General features: G+C 46.4%; 2 protein-coding genes and 1 long non-coding RNA gene across 9 annotated transcripts in view; 1 reads left to right on the top strand and 2 right to left on the bottom strand.

The window, feature by feature from the left end:
• Positions 1-188: 188 nt before the first annotated feature.
• On the bottom strand, positions 189-10,585 carry LOC113954100 (solute carrier family 35 member E2A-like). Of its 5 annotated transcripts, none has more exons than XM_027658034.1 (9): positions 9,980-10,084; positions 6,386-6,911; positions 5,797-5,932; positions 4,904-5,031; positions 4,024-4,144; positions 3,642-3,695; positions 3,086-3,158; positions 2,438-2,583; positions 189-2,206 (listed from the first exon to the last, which is right to left on the bottom strand). In XM_027658034.1, exons 2-9 carry the CDS (start codon positions 6,708-6,710, stop codon positions 1,963-1,965), a joined length of 1,227 nt encoding a protein of 408 aa, XP_027513835.1. In that variant the 5' UTR covers positions 6,711-6,911; positions 9,980-10,084; the 3' UTR covers positions 189-1,962. The 5 variants fall into 5 exon arrangements, with proteins under 5 accessions (XP_027513835.1, XP_027513840.1, XP_027513839.1 ...); XM_027658039.1 differs by lacking the exon at positions 9,980-10,084 and adding an exon at positions 10,564-10,585 and having other exon boundaries at positions 1,963-2,206; XM_027658038.1 differs by having other exon boundaries at positions 1,963-2,206; positions 10,038-10,141.
• LOC113954102 overlaps positions 10,082-19,675 on the top strand; it is a 10,028-nt gene continuing 434 nt past the window's right edge. Inside the window, exons 1-9 of one of the 3 annotated variants that reach the window (XR_003530105.1) lie at positions 10,082-10,254; positions 10,404-10,494; positions 11,793-11,946; positions 13,903-14,048; positions 15,339-15,515; positions 16,186-16,299; positions 17,754-17,840; positions 18,731-18,878; positions 19,313-19,653. Coding sequence is in view for 2 of the 3 variants with exons in the window: in XM_027658041.1 (XP_027513842.1) it covers positions 10,244-10,254; positions 10,404-10,494; positions 11,793-11,946; positions 13,903-14,048; positions 15,339-15,515; positions 16,186-16,299; positions 17,754-17,840; positions 18,731-18,878; positions 19,313-19,344 (960 nt within the window). In the remaining variant the exon portion in view is untranslated. Of the gene's footprint in view, positions 10,255-10,403; positions 10,495-11,792; positions 11,947-13,902; positions 14,049-15,338; positions 15,516-16,185; positions 16,300-17,753; positions 17,841-18,730; positions 18,879-19,312 lie in introns of all 3 variants that reach the window. The other 2 variants (XM_027658041.1, XM_027658042.1) reach the window with 2 other exon arrangements.
• LOC113954103 lies at positions 12,238-19,344 on the bottom strand. Its single transcript, XR_003530106.1, has 4 exons — positions 18,900-19,344; positions 17,859-18,051; positions 13,874-14,139; positions 12,238-13,193 (listed from the first exon to the last, which is right to left on the bottom strand). It is a non-coding gene; the product is annotated as an uncharacterized LOC113954103 (long non-coding RNA).

The raw sequence follows: 19,675 nt of genomic DNA, 5'->3' as shown, positions 1-19,675 counted from the left end.
GACAAGTTCCAAAATCCTCCCAGGGCTGGGTTTGGGTCACTCAAAAGTTTTTTCAGCACTAGGAAAAGCTGAGGTTTAAAATGAAGCTCAAGCAGGTGGTGGTGGGATTTAGAGGAGAACAGAGCTGCGATTTCTGTCTGCAGAAGCAGAAATACAATGCAAACCACACTTTTTTTTTTTTTTTTTGGTAGTTATACTTTCAAAAATCTCAGTGTATTTGGCAGAAAACAAACAAACAAAAAAAAACCCCACAGAGCTCCATACCACAGTCCACAGCTTTTATAAAAGTGACAAGAGTACAAAAGAAACAAAATACCACAGACACATCACATACAGAATGAGGAAAAACTGGCATTTTTAGGGGAATATGCCCCAGGCAACCAGTCAGGTATGGGAATGCAAACTGAAGTGAGCATTGGCACCAAACAAGCACAAACTACTGAAACAGGGACAGCTGCTCCAGAGAGGCTCTTGGACACATCTTTGCTCTCTCTGGAATTCCTCACAAGTGGAAATGTAACCATGAGCCTAAATTTCATAGGAACTCTACTGGAAACTTCCTATTAGCAATTATTTTTACCACTATATCCATGCTACAGTCTTCCAGAAGAGTGGCAATTATTAAAATCCACTCATTTGAACTGTTAATTATGTTCCCAAAAAGTCCATTTGAATGCTTTTGTAGCTAGTTGTGCTTTTTTTGCCAAAACTAATTACTAGTCTTGAGAATTTGGAAAAGGAAAGTTAAGATTTAATCTTTGACCTACCACAAAACAGAATCTCCTTTAAAAAAAACAACTTAAGAGCAGCAGAAATAAAGATTTGCCTCAGTTTATGGTTAATGTTCCTCCCTTCAGTGACCTCTGTTCCATCTGTCACAGATACCTCAGATTATTTACATAATCAGAAATTACACAAATACTTTACACACAGGTCAGAATCATAACCCTGAGTTTCTAAAAGGCAGCGTTTTGTTGCGCTCTTAGAAATAATACAAAAAACCACCCACTTATTTCCTCATAACAGAAATGCATAATAAAATGCAAGAAATTAAAATGGTTCCTTAGAGAAATACGGAGCTCCTGCTTCCTTTATCATCGAAGTTTTCAGTGTTTTTTACCTCTAAGCAAGTGCAAGTATTTAATTCACCACTCCACGTACGTGTGTGTGAATACTTGCATTTCAGTTTTGTCAATGTGTGATCAGAATGAAATTTTAGGAGAAAAATCAGTTTTCATCCGTAGATTTGTTGTTGGAAATAGCTGCTCATCACTGCTCTGGGGCACAGACCCATTCCCAGAGTTTGCTCCAATTAAACAGACACCAGAATAAGTTGTTTGTGGGGAGAGAGGGGGGTTCCCTCTTCGAATCACAGAATATCCTGAGCTGGAAAGGATCATCAGTCCAACTCCTGGCCCTGCACAGGACACCCCAAAATCCCGCCCTGTCCCTGAGAGCGTTGTCCAAACGCTCCTTGAGCTCTGGCAGGTTTTGGTGCCCAAAATGCAGGAAATGTGGAGTAACAACCGGGAATTTCAGTTACGCCCCAATTCCACCCCACTGCCAGCAGAACACAGCGAGGGGCCCACGATTTCACATTACTTTGATGGGGAGGGAGGCAGGAATTGCTTTCCCACGAGCCACTGAAGTTCTTTCACTAATACAGGCTTGGTCATTATTTGCAGTCAAGGAGAGACACTAAAGCCCACGTTTAGCACGGTCCAGGACACCAGGTCCTGGCTGGGGTATCAGTTGGTCAGTACATCAAGGCTTACTGGATCCTCCCCAGGTCCTTCCTGCTGAAGGTCCCGGGATCAAGGGGAGCAAGGCTTGCTGGATCCTTCCAGGTCCTGGGCTTGACCTGAACTCCAAGGAACCCAACAGCATCAGCAGCTGGAGCAACAACCCCCTTTGGGATGAGTTCCTTTGAGTTGCACTCGATCTGAAGAACAAATGGCCATATTAATCATAGGGTTCCAAATCCTTGGGAATCAGTGGCTCTGTGTCCTCAGTGGGACCCTGTGTGGGCTGGGGGGGGGTGGCCAGGCTGTGCAGGGTCTCCTGCTGATGCTGCTTTGCCTTGTTGTAGAGCAGGACCCCGATGGTCACCAGGACGGTGCCGATGGCCGAGAGACTGGTGATCTTGTTCCCAAACACGATGATGCTGAGCCAGATGGACAGGGCGTGTTTCACAGTGCTGGCAACACTGCAAGGTAATTAAAAACCAAGGTTAGAAAAAAAACCCCTTTGTCAGATCCCACACACAACCTCTGTTTTCCTTTCTTTTCAAACACCAACTCAAACTCCAATTCCAACCCCAACCGTTCCATGATTTACCTCCTTCGATTCTTTGCACACCCTCTCCTGCTTAGTATTCTCAAGCAGAAATACTGAGCAAGGAGAAAAGGATGTGAAATGGTGCTCCTGATAGTTTTACCTGAAAGTCACAGGAGAAATTTTTCCCATCAAGGCATAGGCTGTAACACTTTGGAGGTGGAACAAGACTCCATCTATCAAGAGAAGTATGACAATATCCTGGTTGTAGCTGAAGCTTCTCCCACTTTTCCCAATCACAGGAACATCCTAAACGGCAAAAAAAAAAAAAAAAAAAGAAATTTGAAGAGTTTTACATTTAAACTTCAGCAAAACAAAACCTAAAACATACAAAAAGGATAATATAAATTTTCCCCTAAAATATATCAGAAAAGCAGCTCTCATCTGACTGAACTTCCCAGTGTGTTCGGCCTGTTTGCTTTTTTGAACACTGATGCACAGCAATGAAATGCCACAATTTAAAGGATACATATTCAACCTGCTGTATTACACTCACTTTAGCTTAATTTTATTTTCAAAGAGTTAATGTTCCTGTACACCATGTGAATATCGACAAAAAGCCAACAAATATGTAAGATTTTGTTTTCAAGTCTTTATCTAAAACTTCAAATGCACTTGGACAACATTTGGCTCAAAAATCCTGAGATAAACTCAGGCATTTTGAATCAACTCATGTCTGCATTACATTATTCATTGAAAATCTTCTCTTTTTTACTCCCCCAATCCCTTGCAAAAGGTGAATTCAAATTACCATGAAAAAGATCCAAGCTGGAATAAGCATAACCACTGCAGCAGCACTCGTGTAGAACTGAAGCTCTGGGGCTCTACAAAGGAGAAAAAACCACTAATTAAAATGATTAAAAGCTTCCTTCTTCAAAGCAAAGAGAGGGGTTTGCCTTTTGTGCTGGCTGAGAGGGCATATATTTTCAAGACCAAAACCTGCATTTTATCCCATGGTAAAACATGTATATATATATAAAGGTGTTTTTTTAGCACTTTACTCCTGGTTTATGTTTCGTAGTTAAAACATCAGTTTAGTTCTGGAGTTGTTTTCTGCATGCCTAATAATATTAAGGGATGGTTTCTGATTGCAGAATAAGGACTGGTTTCTGTGAAAATGTAATTTTTTGGGAGTTATGCTGGGAGTTGTAGCTGATTATGAAACTCCAGCTGCAGTGGGAGTTTCCTTTCCCCAATAAAATGATTTTATTTAAGGCTGTCTTTAAACAGTCTGGTGCAATACAATCATAAATACATGCAGCCCAAACTCCATCCATAATCAAACCTGAAATATTTTTAATACTTACGAAAATCTGTATTTATCTCCACTGAGAAGTTTTTTGGAAAAGACGTTTTGCAAACTGGAAAAAAAAAAAAAATTGAAAAAAATCACCATTTACCTGGATTTTAGTTAGGAAAAAAAATCAATCAATCCCTTATAATGACAGTTTTTTCCTTCAGGTGGGGAAATGCATTTTGTACAACTAAAGAAAGGGGTTTGGTCTTTTTTAACTAATGGGATTATACTATTTAATCTCATTATTGCTCGTGGATATGAGAGAGAAATTGTATCACCTGTTAAAAATGCATTTTAAATACCAACATTTAAATGCAGTGTACAGAACTAACTACAAGAAACACTAAAGAAAATCCCTTTATTCCACACACATGACTCTCCTTATCCCTTACCAGTCCATGATATTGGTGGATAAAGCTGCTGAGAACCCCAGAATGTTGAAGCTGATTTCAGTGGCTGTACACAGAGCCAGCCCTCCCATCACAGGGATGAGGGAGAGGTTCACCAGCAATCCTGCAAAGGAAAAGGGGAAAACTCAGCTTAATTCCTGCATTTCCAGCATGTCAGGTACTCTTGATAGGCAGGTACTACTGCCTTTAGCTGAAGGAAGGAACAACTGTCATGTGAAAGGATTTAAAAGCAGAGAGGTACCTCAGACAACAGCAGGAGAGTCTTGAAAACAACATGGAAATAAACTCAGTGATAAAATATCTCCTCTGGGAAGAAAAATGCCCTGGAGACTGTCTTGGTTTCATGTTTTTCACCAAATGCCAGAAGAAAGTTCTGCTCTCTCTGTTCACTCTGTGACTGAATTACTCTCCTTCCTGTGCCTTATTCCAGCCTCAAAGCCCCCTGAACTGTGCCACCCCTCTGACTGACAGCTGGGAACAAGCAAAACCTCTCCAAGCAAACAGCAAGAGGTTGCACTGGAGTCACAGTGAAATCACACCCTGGTGAGCCAGTTGGCTGGGGCCTTTTTTTGGTGGTTGTTTTTAAATCAGAGTGAAGAAATTCAAGAATTTTAAATTGTCTTTAAAACAATTAACATGCTGAACTTCAGTTATTTAAGGGCATAATAATGTTTTCTTGACAGAAAAATTACCTAACACCGCATTAAAACAAACCCTTTTTTACTCCCATATACTCTGCTTATTGAGCTCAGAATGATTCTTCCAGCTGCATTTCTTATATTCTGGTGAGCTTTCCTTCTCTGTGGCCAAAAAAAAAATAAATCAGAGTAACTAAATCCCATTGCAACAGTGAAGTGCTCACCAGTGTATTCCCCCAAAATCATCCGAGACATGATGACAGTGAAAATGGGAGCAGAGCTTTTCACCGTTTCTGCAAAGGAAACTGCCACGTTCTTCAAGCTCACAAGGCCCAGGACAACTGTTGCAAACCTGCAGGAGAGGAACAGGAGAAGAAATGAAGAAAAAAAAAAAACCCTAAGAAATTAATTAGAACGTCAGAAGAAGCGAAGCAGGAAATAAAATAATGCTTTAAGAGCTCCTCAGACACCCAGCATAGAAAGAATTGCACTATAATTCTAAAGTTTTCAATTAGGCTCAGTAGAAAAAGTAAAAATCTGCTGATAAACAGTAATTCACCACGGAAATTTTATCTGCAATTATCCATCTTTAGTGTAAATTAGATATGCTGCATATTTACCATCGTGTAAATCCTTAAATTAATCTAATTTGTCACTTATTTGATTATTCTTTATCAGTTTTGCGGTGTAAAGGAAATAAAATAATTTATTCTTATTCTCTCCTAGACCACAAACTGATAGTACCCCAGCACACAGCAAATATTGACTTTTGAAAGATAAATATTAATAGCCTGGATCACTTTTGAGGCAAAAGGCTGGTAAATACCAGTGCACTAAACAAACATCAGCCTCAAAAGAGAAGGGGGAAGAAAGTAAATGGGAAGAAAAGTGTGTTCTGAAAGAAGTGTGTTCTGAAAGAAGGTAAATGTGGTGGGAGGCCAAGGGAGCCAAAAATGTGATTTTTGTGGGTGGGGGGAAATTCTCCAAACACTTTTTAATCAAGAATAAAAAGGCAGAGAGCCATGAAAATACAGCTCCTGTTCAGAAAAAAAAAAATCACAAATATTAGTATAGGAAATTTTAGCAACTACAGTGCAGGAAATATTTACCCATTTACCTCATCAATCCAACAAAGAGCATTATCATGATGAAATTGGGGGGGTAAGAGATGCGGGTCTTGTGCTGGTACAAACAGCAGGGAACAAACATTTTTATACAGCCAATGAAGGTGGTTGAAAGCATTTGAACAGCACCTAAAGAGGATGAGAGGGGGGAAAAAAATCAGTCAGAAGGTGGTGGGACACAACAAATCAAGCAACCTCAGAAAATTTGTCAGACAAACTCCTGTAGGACTTTTATCTATGACCAAAGTTTCATCTTTCAGCAAGTGGAGGACAGAACAGTGTCAGAAATTCCTTCAAAGAACATAATCACAGCTCACGAGTTCCCAGCCCCAAGATCTCTCCCCACATCTCCCAGCCAGGCCTTTTTCACTTCAGTTGAACCACTTTGTCCCTCAGCTTCATACAAGAGGATCTGGTACTGTCAAATCATAGAATATCCTGAGCTGGAAGGGACCCACAAGGATCATCACCTCCTGGCCCTGCCCAGGATCCCAACAATCCTCGTGCCTGTGGAGCCTGCTCCACTCAAATAAATCTTACATAAATATCTTCCTGGCATTCGAGTGCAAAGGAAAGGTGTACCTAACATGCTGGGCTCTCCTTCCAGCAAGGAGAGGATGTATTTGTTAAGAAAAAGAGTGCAAAAGCTGAAGAAGAACCACAAGGTGAGGTAGATGAGAGCGTGGGAGTTCCAGATGCCCAGGTCGGACTCGATGACCGTGGTCTCCGTGATGGTGATTTTGAGGACGTTCTCCTCCGGCACGCTGTCGCTGCGAGCTATCACAAACTTCTCACTCCTGTGAGCAAAGAGGGAGCCCAGGTGGAACAGGGATTTTCCCTTTGGCTTTTCTTCCAGGGGCGAAGGACTCGGTGCCTCCGGAGTCTGAGCGCTTGCCACGGTCGACATGGTGACTTTAAGGAATTAATGTTTGTCCTCAGCACGAATCAACATTGACTTAGCACAGCACTTGACTTAACAAAAATATCATGTGATTAATGCTTCATCTCCCATGGCCTGGAAAGGACCTGCACTTGGTCCTCCAAAGAACATCTTGCACAAAAATAAACTCCGCGCGCTTCTTCATGTGGCCTGTTCCATGTTCTCTGCCTAAGAGGGAGAGAAGGAAAAAGCGTGTATGCTCTGAATGACATTTTAAATCCCTAATGCAGCAAAGATACCACATTTCTCCTGCACTTTGTCAAAGAGAAAAAGACTTGTGTAGTCTTGCAAGACTGGATTTTGAACTCCTCATATCGTGATACCAAGATAAGGCACCAAGAATTTATCTAAGGGAGGTTTTTTTAATTCTAAAATAGCACGTACACACACACACCCCAGACTTCATGTGGGTTTAAGTTCTTTCTCCTTTAAAGCACATCAACACAGCCTTTCCACTTATAACTAACTCCTCTTCCTGATTCTCCAGTGTCTTTGATCTCAGTCTAAGGTCTTCTTTAACCACTCCGCAGAAAAATATTCCCAACCCAGCAAATCCAGGCAGGAGCCTGTACCCTTAGTACTAATTAATCTGTTATCAACCTGAGTCAAATAAGCAATCAATAATCAAGGACTGCAACTCCCAGTAATCACAAACACAATTATCCTGGTAAATGTGAATTCCTAGGTGAACAAAATAGGAAAATATGTCCAAGAGCTTTCCAAACAGACTTGTTCTCTATTTAATTACTTGTAAATAATGCAACATCACTTATTTTGCCACGCAGAACTGCTGTACCTTGCAATTCAATATCAGTACTTGCAATAATTCTTAAAGCCTTTTTTATTAGATCTGACAGAAAAAAAGGCATTGAATCGTTTGCAGCTAGAGCTTTCTCCTTTTACAGATGGCACAAAATGTGGCAAGTTACAGTTGCAGAGTCCAGAGAGCACCAAAACCCCCCCTGTGACCTTCATCCCTCCCCAGCCAGGCAGGGTCAGCCAGTGCCACTCAGGGGTTCAAAGTCTGTGTTGAGAAACAAAAAAACTGCACCTGAGCAGCTGATCTGCAACATCAAAACACACTTTGAATTTATCCCTTTTATTTCTGCAGCCTTTGTCTTACGAGCAAGTGAAAATTGGATGAATCAGATGCAGATGAATTGAGGGACTGGAGCTCTTTTGTTCCTCAGTGAACAAGCACTTGGGGAAATTACATTTTAAATGCTTGTCTCCAGAAGCACATTTGGTGGACAGACAAGACAATGAGCCTTAAAAAGGGATTCTTGTGGGGGAAGTTAATTACTGGACATCTTGGAAAAGCCATCTGAAATGAGATTATAATACTACAGTGCATCAAACAACAGCAGCACAACCAACATTCAGTGGCAAGAGAAATACAAGAGTTGTACCAAGAGCTACTGCACCTGCCCTGATTCTGGGAGCATGTGAACAGGTGAACAGGACACATTCTTTTCTTCAGGGTTTTTTTTTGCCCAATGTGGCATCTCAAATGAATCATAAAGAGGTACTACAGAGTTAAATATCTCCTGTCAGTCTCGATATCCTACAGAGCAGCTGCTTTACAGTGAAATTTTCCATTCCTCACATTCTCTGGTTCTGTTGTTACAGCCAAGCACTGAAGATTTCCATCCCCGTGCCTTTATCTCTTTCCATTTTCCCAGGAAATCATGACAGCAGCAAACCAAGCTATGAGACCCTCCAACACCCTCGTGTTAAACCCCATGTTTGTGTTAACCAGGTTCAACACAAAACTTTGAAGGAGGAGACACATTCTCCAAGAGAATTTGGTAAGAAAAATGGATTCTTGGCTCCTCCTCCTTTTTCAGGTCTTAAAAAAATGCCCCTCTACATTCAAAATAGTTAGTTAGCCCAGCTTTTTCAGTATATTTTCTGTTTATACAAGTCAATTAAAACCAAAAGCAATCAAGCACCGTGAAACTCCCACCCTCAGCAGCGCTGGGATATCAGGTTTGATATCGCTGATTCCACACAGGGCAGGAAGCAGAACAGCAAATAAGAACAGAACTACTCCCCTAAATTACTGACCTGCCGGCTTAAATCATCTGGAAAGCCTAAATGGGCTGAAAGAGTTCTCCATCTGGAACTAATTCAGCCTTCCTCCCTCAAGGCCAGCCAGCAGCTGATGTTTACCAACAGCTGAAAACGTGGCAGTGGTTGGCAGTTGTTTCTCTTGGATTACACACAAAGCCTCAATCGTCCAGCTCCAAAGAACCAGCACCATGCACTGCCTTTTCCTTGTATCTCCTCCAACCTTTAACTACCCTGCCAGTAACAACGTTGTGTCAAGGTGGAAGGCACATCCACAAAGAACTCTCTGAAGTCAGCTTTACTCAAGAAAAACTAAAGCTCAATTATGCTGCAAGTGCTTAAGGCCAATATGACAGTGAAAAAACAGAGGCTTGTGTCCGTGACCCTTCATCTGTTACACAAGAGGTCACCCAAACATTGCCCCCAGCACAGCAAACAGCGCAGAATTCAGCAAGTTGTGGCTATTAACAGCTTCACTACATTGCAACGATAAACACAGGCTGTGAGCACAATACCAAAACTATTAACAGCTCCCACACAGAGAGGATGCCGAAAGATTGAAATAGCTTCAAGACTTTTCTCGCATTCCAAGGCTGTTTCTGGTCACCCACTCCTAGAGCCTTCCCTGCCCATTCCGAACCAGCCCCACGCAGGCGATTCCCGCTCGCCTTCCAGTCCCCGGGCAGGGCTCGGAGCATCCCGGGCAGGGCTCGGAGCATCCCGAGCATCCCCGGCACAGGAGCTGCACCGCGGCCTTCCCGCCCGCCCCTCCGGGCCCAAGGGCTTTCCAGAGACCTCCAGCACCCACATCCCCCTTCCCAGGGCCGGCCGGGGATGCTGCTCTCCGTCAGCGCCCGCTCTGCCCTCCCTCCCTCCCTCCCTCCCTCAGCGCATCCCGCCCGGCACCTGCGGGCTCCCCGCACGCCGCCGCCGCTCCCGTGGCTCCGGCAAACCCGGGATGCGGCTCCCCGGGGGATGCGGCTCCCGGGATGCGGCCACCACCCATCCCATCCCTTCCCGTGCCGCGCCCGGAGCGCCGGGCGGGGAGGCGGGTCCGGCCCCGCACCGCCCCGCCGGGGCTGCACCGGGCACCGGCCCCTCGGGGCGGAGAAGCGCCCCGGGCTCGCCCCTTTGTCACCGCGGCCGTTCGGGGGAGGCCATTTTACCGAACCCACGAGGAAACGACCCAAAGGAGCGGGGCGGGGGGTCACGGGGGACACGCACAGCGAGAACCGCGCCGAGCCCCCGCCGCGCCGAGCCCTCCATGGCCCGCGGGGGCGGACGGGGCGGGGACGCCCCTCGGGACCCTCGGGAGCCCTCCCCGGCCGTGCCGGGGAAGTGACGTGCGGGGTGTCCCCCGGAAGCGCTGCGGGGGCCCCTCCGCAGCCATGTAGGTCCCGGCAGAGCGGGGCGGGAGCGCGGCCGCGGCCATGGACGGCAGGTACGGGCGGCACCACGCGCGGCGCGGGGGGGTCCCCGCCGCGCTGCCCACGGCGGGGCAGTGCCGGGGGTTGGGGAGGGCGCGGGCGGCCCCCCTCCCCCCGCGGGTGCGTGGTGCGGCCCCGTGACCGTCCCGTTGTGTCCCCGCAGCGGCGCCGCGGGCCCGGCGGGGCCGAGCCTGCCCAGCCTGCCCAACCTCACCCCGCGACACCGGCAGCTCATCCCCACGCCCTGCGGGCCCGTGAGTACCCACACCCCCTCTCCTCCCGCGGCTCGGCCCAGCCCCGGCTGCCTCTCCCGCCCTTCTCACTGCCATCTCCGCGGAGTCCGTCCCTCCCGGAGATACAGGGTCCCTCCCGGGGATAACAGGGTCCCTCCGTCCCTCCCGGGGATTGCAGGGTCCCTCCGTCCCTCCCGGGGATAACAGGGTCCCTTGTGTCCCTCCCGGGGATAACAGGGTCCCTCCATCCCTCCCGGGGATAACAGGGTCCCTCCATCCCTCCCGGGGATAACAGGGTCCCTCCATCCCTCCCGGGGATAGCAGGGTCCCTCCGTCCCTCCCGGGGATTACAGGGTCCCTGTGTCCACGTTGTTACCTTGCCTGGGAGGAATGGGAAATGGAACGGGAATGGGAAAAAGTGCCTCGAATCCGTGCCCATATTAAGGTGGACCGGGGAGTTCAGGTGTCTGCCCTCCAAGGCTTGTCGCAGAACGAGCATCCTGATAGAGAGTGACAGAATTATGGAATGTCCTGGGTTGGAAGGGACCCCCAGGGATCAGCCAGTCCAACCCCTGGCCCTGCCCAGGACACCCCAACAATCCCACCCTGTCCCTCAGAGCATTGTCCAAATGCTCCTTGAGTTCTGGCAGCCTTGGGAAGTGACCATTCCTTGGGAAGTGACTGTTCCATGGGAAGTGACCATTCCATGGGAAGCCTGTTCCAGTGCCCAACCACCCTCTGGGGGAAGAACCTTTTCTCCTGAGATCCAACCTAACCCTGCCCTGCCACAGCTCCAGCCGTTCCCTCAGGTCCTGTCCCTGGAGCAGGGATGGGAGCAGAGTCATCTCTCTGTGTTGAGTTCCTGCAAGGATGTTGCTTCACCTGAAGTATTTCAGTGAAAGAAAATAAGGACCTCACCTCACTGACAACCCCGACCCTGTATTTACAGTTCTCTAAAACTGAAAGTCTGGGAATGTGTTGCCTGCTGGACACCCCCATGCTCTGCCAGGGGTACATGTGGGCACTGACAATCTCCAGGCCAGGAGATGGGATTATAATGCCATGACCTCTGTGAGGCAGAAAGGCTGGAGGTATAAACCAGGGCAGTCTAGGCTGAGATTAATTATGCAATAAAGTTAGACTTCTCCCTTCCTCAGCAATTTTGGAATTTCAGTTCAGTTGGTGGGTTTCTCTTCCTTTTCCCAAGGGAAAACCCTGCACTGCCTCATTTACCCAACTTGCCCTAATGTGTTTTTTTTTTTTAGGAACAGCAACGAGTTTATTCTGCATATGTGTTCAGAAATGTTCTTCCTTTCCAGATAAAGCCATGTTCAGAGCTCTCATTCCCTGTGAAGATCTACTTCTGTGTCACTATTTTGTCTCTGCTGAGTGTCATAGGACTCACCATAGAGACACTGGTCCGGCAGACCGAGGAGGATTTCACCATTTCCTTTATCCAGTTGGTTGGAGTTGGTAAGAAACTCTTGGGATTTTGAAACAAAAATATTTTTTCCCCCAAAGTATAATTAAGCAGCAACTGAAGTTTCTTATGTGAGAGGTGCTGAATGTTCAGCTGTGCCAGAAAAGCTTCCAGTTCCCATTTTAATGTCTGATCTCAAACAAGAAAATGTGAAGTCATCTCTCTGTGCTAAGTTCCTGCAAGGATGTTGCCTCAGCTGAAGCATTTTATTAAAATAAGAACCTCATTTTTAAAAAAAAAAAATCTCTTTTTTGTTGAATATTTTTCCCCCACTGGAAGATCCAAACTTCCTTGGATATTTCCAATGAGAGCTTCAACAGAAACTTATTTTTGTATTCTTGGGTCCATTTGTCTCAAATAGAAATTACCATGAAAATAATAAACTATTTCAGGAAGTGGCTTTAGCAGGTCTTAGCTGCCAAAACAGTGTGAAAAAGGAGAGATTGTGGGTGTAACACAGTCCTTGCCTTCCAGCTCTCACCCAGAGGGAACAAAGACAATAGCTTTGTTCCAGATTCTATAATTAGACAAATCCCAACAATGCTTTAATTCCAAACCTCTGATTTAATGAGCAGCTCTTCACACAGGGCTCACAAAGCTGCAATGTTAGAACAGCCTGAAGAACCTGCATATTGAATCAGTCACAGACCTGGGAAGTTGAAGCCACACTTGCCCATCTCTTTTTCCCCCAAACCATGTTTTCTGTGTGGTAGACAAAGACTGACAGGACAGGTGTTTCTTTAAAGAAAAATAGATGCCCTGGCTGTAACAATCTCTTGGGTTTACAATTAGATATTTAATTTAAGGGGGGCTGGGGATTTAATCTGTTGAGAATTCATCCCCAAAACCAAGGGGGTGTCCTGTATTTCAGAAATGTGCATATGCCACCTCTGCAAAAATCTTGATAATCAGAGCTTATTTTCAAATTATTTGTGCAAAATTTCTTCTGATTGAGCAGCTGAATTTGCAAAACAAGGAAATGCTGCCTTAAGTCTTTGAGGTCTTCCTGAGGTCAAGAGCATGTCCAAAAAATCCCGTGATTCACTCTGTAATTTGCCAATCATTTTCTGCTCTCTCAGTCCCTGTTAAGAGCAGTGGAAAAGGAAGCTCAGTCACTGAAGGTTTGTTTAGACACTCAAGTTACCGTGTTCCTTTGAAGACCTGGACAGCACTTTGTCCCCATGTCCCAGCCTTGCAAAAGTGGGGGGGATTTTACGTGTGGAATCCAGGAAGCAGCACTCTGGAAAAAAAACCCTATTGTTACTTTGGCTGTGGGAAGAACAACCCAGTGTTTGCAGGAGCATCCTATAAAAGAACAAAGCCTTTTCCTTATTTAAGCTTTGCCAGAACAGCACAGAGTTCATGGTGACAGGTGACTGGGGGGGTTGATGTGTTTTATAAAAGCAGAACTCAGTTATTTTGCAGGGTGGGGTGTTTCAAAATTTCCACAGTAAAAGTAAACTGAATCCAGTCTGTCCAAGTTCAGCTCAACGCACAAACCAGACAACACTTTAGAGGGGGGAGGGTGTGTGTGAGTAGTAAACTGCTTGTTAGTCACCTGAATTACTCTCCCTGGGAAGATGATGTCATTTCAGTTCTTTAATAAAAATGGTGCTGCTTCATTTAATTCAAATATTCAGTTGGACATAATCAATGTAGTGCTTGTAGATTAACACAGCCCAGCTGCCAGTTTGGGTGGCTGATACACTGCTATTTGCAGAGTTACTTCACAAGGAATTTAAAAGTCTAACTAATTATTTAATTTCCTGGGGAGAGTGTTTTAAGTTTCTAGTTCAGGCTCCTTGGTAGGAGCAAAGGCGCTCCGGGCCGAGCAGCCTCAGCTCTGTGGTTCTGCTCAGGTTTTTGGCACCCAGATCCAGCACATTGGGAAATTTTGCCTGGTGTTCAGTGTGTCCTCACCTGGCACTGCCCTTGCCTTGTCCCCCCAGTGTTCTGTGTGTACTATGTGAGCCGGGGGATCCTGCAGGAGAACCGCCAGGAGCTCATCGTCTTCGTGCTCTCCATCCTGCTCGTGATGCTGCGCTCCATCACCAACTTCACTGTCCTCCCCGCTGAGCAAAAGCCAAAGCTCCTGGTCAGTCTCTCCTGGTTTCCATTCATTTTTCCTTTCCCCTCGTGTTGGGTGTGAAAACCCGTAGAAAGGCAGGATGTCTGTGGTGAGGGCACTGCTGACAGAAATGTCAGTTAATCTGAGTTAATTCCTGTTGAACAACAGAGTGTGCACGTCCACAGCTGCAGGTCTGCTCCTCTGAGCTCTTCCCTGGGTTTAATCTGGAAGTAACATAAATATCAAAGGATACTGCAGAAAACACCCTTCACTTCACCTGCTCTGCTTCACATGTGGCCTAAAGTCACATACATTTAACCTGTGGATAGAACTGGAATCTCCAGTCCATAGGCAAGGACACAGCTCCATAAACACATCCTTGTGTTTTTATGGGATTTATGGGAACCTGCTGCAGGGAAACAAAGATACAACAGGCTGGGGGAAGATACTGCCAGAAGATAACCTGCCACATGTTATCTTGTTTGCATTCATAGCAATTAAATGTGATACAAAGACTGTATTCTGGGCCTTACTGAGATCTGTAGTTAAACTTCCCCTTGCTGTGCTTCCCAGAAGTCCTTCCTTTTTAATCATATTTTTATCACAAATGGGAGAAGGAAGTTCCTTGCTGTGAAGTCACCCAAAAAATTATTCTTCAATAGGAGAGGTGGCAACCAAATTAGGAAGCTGGAGCCGAGGAGAATTTTCCAATTTAGTTTATCTATCAATTGTACATATCATTAAACAGGCTTATCTGCAGCAAATTGGGTTGGTTGTTTGGGTCAATAAAGAACAGGCATCAAAGGGGTGCAGGTTCCTTTAAAATGTGCAGCCAAGTCATCAGCTTATATATTAAACAAGAACCTCAAAGTAAAGCCTGCTGTGGAAGATGTGAAGAGAACTATTAAGGACTGGCTTTTTTACCAGTCTTAACAGTAACTTGAATTACTGTAACTCCTGCTTCCTGAGCAGGAATCATTTCTAGTGTAAATATTCTCATATCAGTGCAACTGTGAAGGGTGTTTTGCCACTTCAGCCACCTTTAAAGCAGCAGAGGTTTAGTGTGAATGCCAGCAAGGTAAATACAGCCCAGACAAAACCCGTGTCTCCTGGAATTTAACAGGTTATTGGGAATAACCCTCTGGAATCAGGGGGGAAGGTTCCCCCGGTTGGTTTATGCCAACAGGAGGCCTAGAACCAGTCTGGCAGCCTGGTTTCCTTACTCCTTCACTCCTTTATTCCCAGTCAGAAGATCCCAGGTCACCCCCTGTCCCTGTTTTGCCCTGGGCAGTCACAGCCCTGTCTCTGTCCCCCCAGGCCCGCTTTGTGCTGATCCTGCTGGTTGGCTCCTTCGATGTGATCTGTGCCATCATCCTCATCCAGAGCCAGAGCATGATGGCATTCCGGGTGGGGGGTGCCCTGGAGAGCCTTCAGTCCCAGTACTTCATGCTCAACCTCTGCTTCTCCATGCTCACTTTTGATCTCCAGGCACAGGTAAACAGCTCTGCCCCCCCACCTTCCCTTTTTTTTCCCCTCTTATTAGTAATAAACTGGACAAGCTGAGCTAATTATTAACTCCCCAGAGCAATCTTGCCTCTGTCTTACCTTATAATAATGGTCATATCTCCAGGTTTCTATAGGGAATCCCAGGTAAAATCCATAAAAATGAATCAACACGTTTTATCACTGTCCTGCACTAAAGGAGAGTGAAACTTACTTTTGGGAAGTTTCTCCATAAAAAGTTACATCCAGAAGCTCCAACCCACCCAAAGCCTCCTAAAATAGGAAAAGTTATTCCTGCACAACATCCCAGCTGTGTCCTACCCTTGGGGAAGTGATCCTGGGGTGGGAGAGGGGAACCTGCCCCACAGGGCAGTGGGGTGAGGTAACAACTGGAGTTATAGACATGAGAAGTGAACCCCAAGTTTGTTCACCAAGTCTGCACTTCTGTCCACTACCCTTCATTCTTTACCACTGTGTTACCTTATGCTTTATCTTTGTTGTTGGTATCATGGCACACAGGGGAGTTCCTCTGTCCTGGTTTCCCATTCCATAAGGAAAGATTTTGCCTGACTTTCTGCTGCTGGGAATTTGTCCCAGGTGTTTTTTTCAGTGGCTGCAGGGTCTCAAAGCCATGATTTTTCCCCATCTCTGCCCCTTCCAGCTCTGCCTGTGTATCCTGCTGATCAGCCTGCACAAGATCACCCTGCTGCACAACATCATCTCAGCCACGGGGGCCCTGTGGGGCTGCCTGAAGGTCACCATCGGCATCATCGCAGTGAGTGTTCAACTGAGACCCAGGGAAACAACCCCTGAGCCTGCAGGGTCTCACCTTGAGTACTCCCCCCAGCCTGGGGAGCCACAGCCACCCCCTTCCACACCCCTCTGCCAAGGGAAGGGAGCCAGGATGGAGAAAACCAGAGCCCCAACAACACTTCTAAATCTGTGCCTCACCTGAGAGGGTGAAACAGTCACATCATCATTCATTCTGTCTGAGGGACACAGTTTTGTTCTCAGTCCTTGATCACCTACTTAAGTGAAACCTGTAGGATCACACTTCCGTGTTTGAACCTCTCTGACAAGGCTGGGTGAAACTGGGAACAGTCCTCCAAATTACTGGGGTTATAGAGACACAGAGAGACTTCACAGGCCTCAAATCCTTAGGAAACCACACCAAAAAGGTTGGGTGGTCCTTTATGGGGGCAGCTTCTTCAAAATTCAGGGATAGTGTCCAGGTTAAAATGAGGATTTGTGAACTTGAAATGTCATTTTTCACGTCAGTTAGACTGAACCTCCTCTGAAATCTTGAGACTGTTCCAAGAGTGATTGCAGAATCGGGGCCAAAGTACATCAGATATGTGAGTCTTTTATGACCAGGAAGGAGTTTAAGGGGTTTTTTTGGGGGGTGAATGTTTTTTTAGGCTCCTTGGCTGTTTGCTTTGACATTCACATGAATTCCTGGCAGCTGAAATACAGCTTTCCAATTGTTTTGATGGCTTTCCTTGCTAAAAATGGAGGCAGCACCAAGCACTGTGCTTTTAAAACACTTTGGTAACTCAGGTAACACAGAATCACCTTTCTCCTAATCAGAGTGATGCCTGATTTCCTGATGGGATTAAAAATGTAAAATACCTTTCAGCTACTTTCCCCTCACCATCAGAAACAAAGTTCATCTGGGCAGTTGCTGCCCACAGATTACAAGTTCTTTGCTGCTCCTGGAGTTGCCTTTAGGCACTAAAAGAGGCTCTGTCCTTGTAAGAAAAGGAAGAGTTGCTCCAGTTAGGTGGCCTCATGTCTTTACATGACTGGCTGGAAGTCCCTTCCCTCTTTCCCAAGTCCCAAGGTGAATTGGGAAACAGAATTCTGACAGTGAAATCCTGTTGCTTCTCCCACGTTTTACTGGGACATTTCAGTCCTCAGTGCCTGCACTGCCCTGAAACAAAGGTAGGGAAAAAAGCCACAGGGAGCTTTCAGGCTGTTAACATTCCTTTGTTTTAGAGAAAAACCTGAGCATACCCAAAGAAAAACACCATCACTCCTGGCCCAGCTCAGTGGAAAGCAGGGACTGTATTTCCTGCTTAAAAAAAAACCACCTGGGAGGGCAAAGTTACAGCTGAGAACTCAGCCTGACCAACACTTGAAATGCCACTGAAAAATCAGCTGTTTGTAGCTTTTACAGAGTATATAACAATGAGTTATAGAGCTGTATGTGTGTCTTGTCTTATTTTACAGATTTTGAAAGAGCTGAAACCCCTGGTGTGGATTTTTCTGATCCAGAATGTCCCTGAAGTGGTGTATCTCATCTACCTGCTGTACACGGTAACGCAGCAAACTCACCTGGTTGGGAACAGCAAGGCTGGAGGGCTCCTCTTCCCTGCTGGATCCTCGGGCCCAAAACATCCTCCTGTTGGATCTAAAGAGAGCAGCAGGCACATCCTGCCTCTTCAGGATCCATTTTTCAGGACAGGAACCATTTCAGCTTGATCTTGAACTGGATCTCCTCAGTCACAGGGAGAGGCTCTGGAAGTCTCTGGCAAAGTGTCCAGAATAATTAGGGAAAAATGCAACACAATCTTCCAGTACAAGACACAGAGCTCCTCAAAAATGCCTCCCTTCCTTCACGAGGTCTCAAGTGGTGCCAGAGCATTTGACCAGGGCCTCAGCTGTTATGTTTTAAAGGATTTCTTAGGCAGCACCCCCAGCTGTTGATCCTGATGTAGCCAAAACAAGCCCACCCAAGTCCAGTGCTGGGTGTTATTTTGTGATAAAGCCTTTCCCTGTGGGGCTCCAGCACCTCCCACAAGATGTGAAAGGAGCAGGGAGAGAGAAGGGCAAGGGCAGAGCAGACTGTTCACCATGGGAAGGGCTGGAATGCTGACAGTGGCCAGGGTTTCTCCTGCTCCACATCCACAGTCTCCAGACACCAATAAAAGTCCCAGGGCTGCAGCCACCCCCATCCTTGGGGTTCTGTTTTTCACAGTGTGCAGGCAAACCAGGCCCTTCCCATTACTCCAGGCCTGTTTGATCTGGCACAGCACAGCAGGACACTTTACCCTCCATCATCTAAACAGGAAATTAAGTTTAAAAGCGACCAGTTTGGGATTTTTCTTCCCCCAAATTCCACTTCTTTCAGAAATTCAGTGCTCCATTGGATCTTGTGGCTTCCAGGTTTTGGGTGTTGATTGCTTTATGTCTCCCTTTTCCTGCAGGTGATAAGGGAGTGGGGCAAAGGGAATTCCTACACTCTGGAGGCTGCTTTCATTACTGGCTCCTGCATTTCTGTTGCCATCAAATCTGTCCTGTTCTGGGCCCTGCTCCACGTGTACCGCAGCTTTGGGCAGGGGCTGAGAGAGAGAAGTAAGTACCTCAAAAACTTACCTGGGAAGGTTGTGGCCTGTTGTATCACAGTGGAGAGCCAGGAAAATAGGGATGCTCCCAGGAAAAGGCACATCCCTGAGGACCTCAGGCACTTGTGCAGCCTCAGGGTTTACTGGGCTGACCAAGCTCAGAAGCTCGAGTGGAATACGTGTGGTTCCTCCCCAGGGAAAGCTGACACTAGTTAAAGTTGCTGCCAACTTTGCCAGGAATCCTGGTATCCAAAAAAATCAGGCCTGTGTGGAAAAATCTCTCAGATACCTGTGATTTCTCTTACCATGCTGTATAATAACAAAGAGACACAGGATAAAGGGACCCAGAGAGCTCCTAATCCTAAACAACCCAGACCTCCTTTGGCAGGAAGGGCACTGCTGAGCATTGCCTTGGTGCTGACTGACCTTCCTCTCTGCCCACAGTGTTTTCTTCCTATGGAAGGATCGACTCCTGAGCCCCCTGTGCTCCCCCTGCAGCTCTCACCGGGTGAAGGCACAGCAGGGGCAGCTCTGACCAAGCACCTGATCCTGAGTGGTAAATGAAGGGGCCACTTCCACAGGGGCTGGGGACAATGCCACACATTCCTGGATGGTGCTGGAGAGCCACAGCAGGGCAGCTGGGGATGGCTTGGAGAGCAGAGCAGCACTCAGTGCTCTCACCCCAGGGAGTTCTGGCAGGACAGAGCATCTCCCACTCCTCGTTTTCCTGCTCTTTGTAACCACGGGAGGTTCACGATGTGCACATGAGTGTTGCTGCTGTAAAGGTGTTTTCCTGGGCCAGCACAG

The sequence above is a fragment of the Corapipo altera genome, unplaced genomic scaffold (genome assembly GCF_003945725.1).
Source record: "Corapipo altera isolate COAL_440 unplaced genomic scaffold, ASM394572v1 301, whole genome shotgun sequence".
Lineage (NCBI taxonomy): Eukaryota > Metazoa > Chordata > Aves > Passeriformes > Pipridae > Corapipo > Corapipo altera.
This window is presented reverse-complemented; position numbering and strand designations above follow the sequence as displayed.

Bases quoted from the DNA above. Each gene is read 5' to 3' on its own strand.
- LOC113954100 (XM_027658039.1), bottom strand. From the start codon at position 6,710: ATGTCGACCGTGGCAAGCGCTCAGACTCCGGAGGCACCGAGTCCTTCG. The intron at 5,933-6,385 runs GTACACCTTTCC...CATCCTCTTTAG, and splicing joins AGGAGAGCCCAGCATGTTAG to GTGCTGTTCAAATGCTTTCA. The intron at 2,207-2,437 runs GTAAAACTATCA...ATTACCTTGCAG, and splicing joins ATTTCTCCTGTGACTTTCAG to TGTTGCCAGCACTGTGAAAC.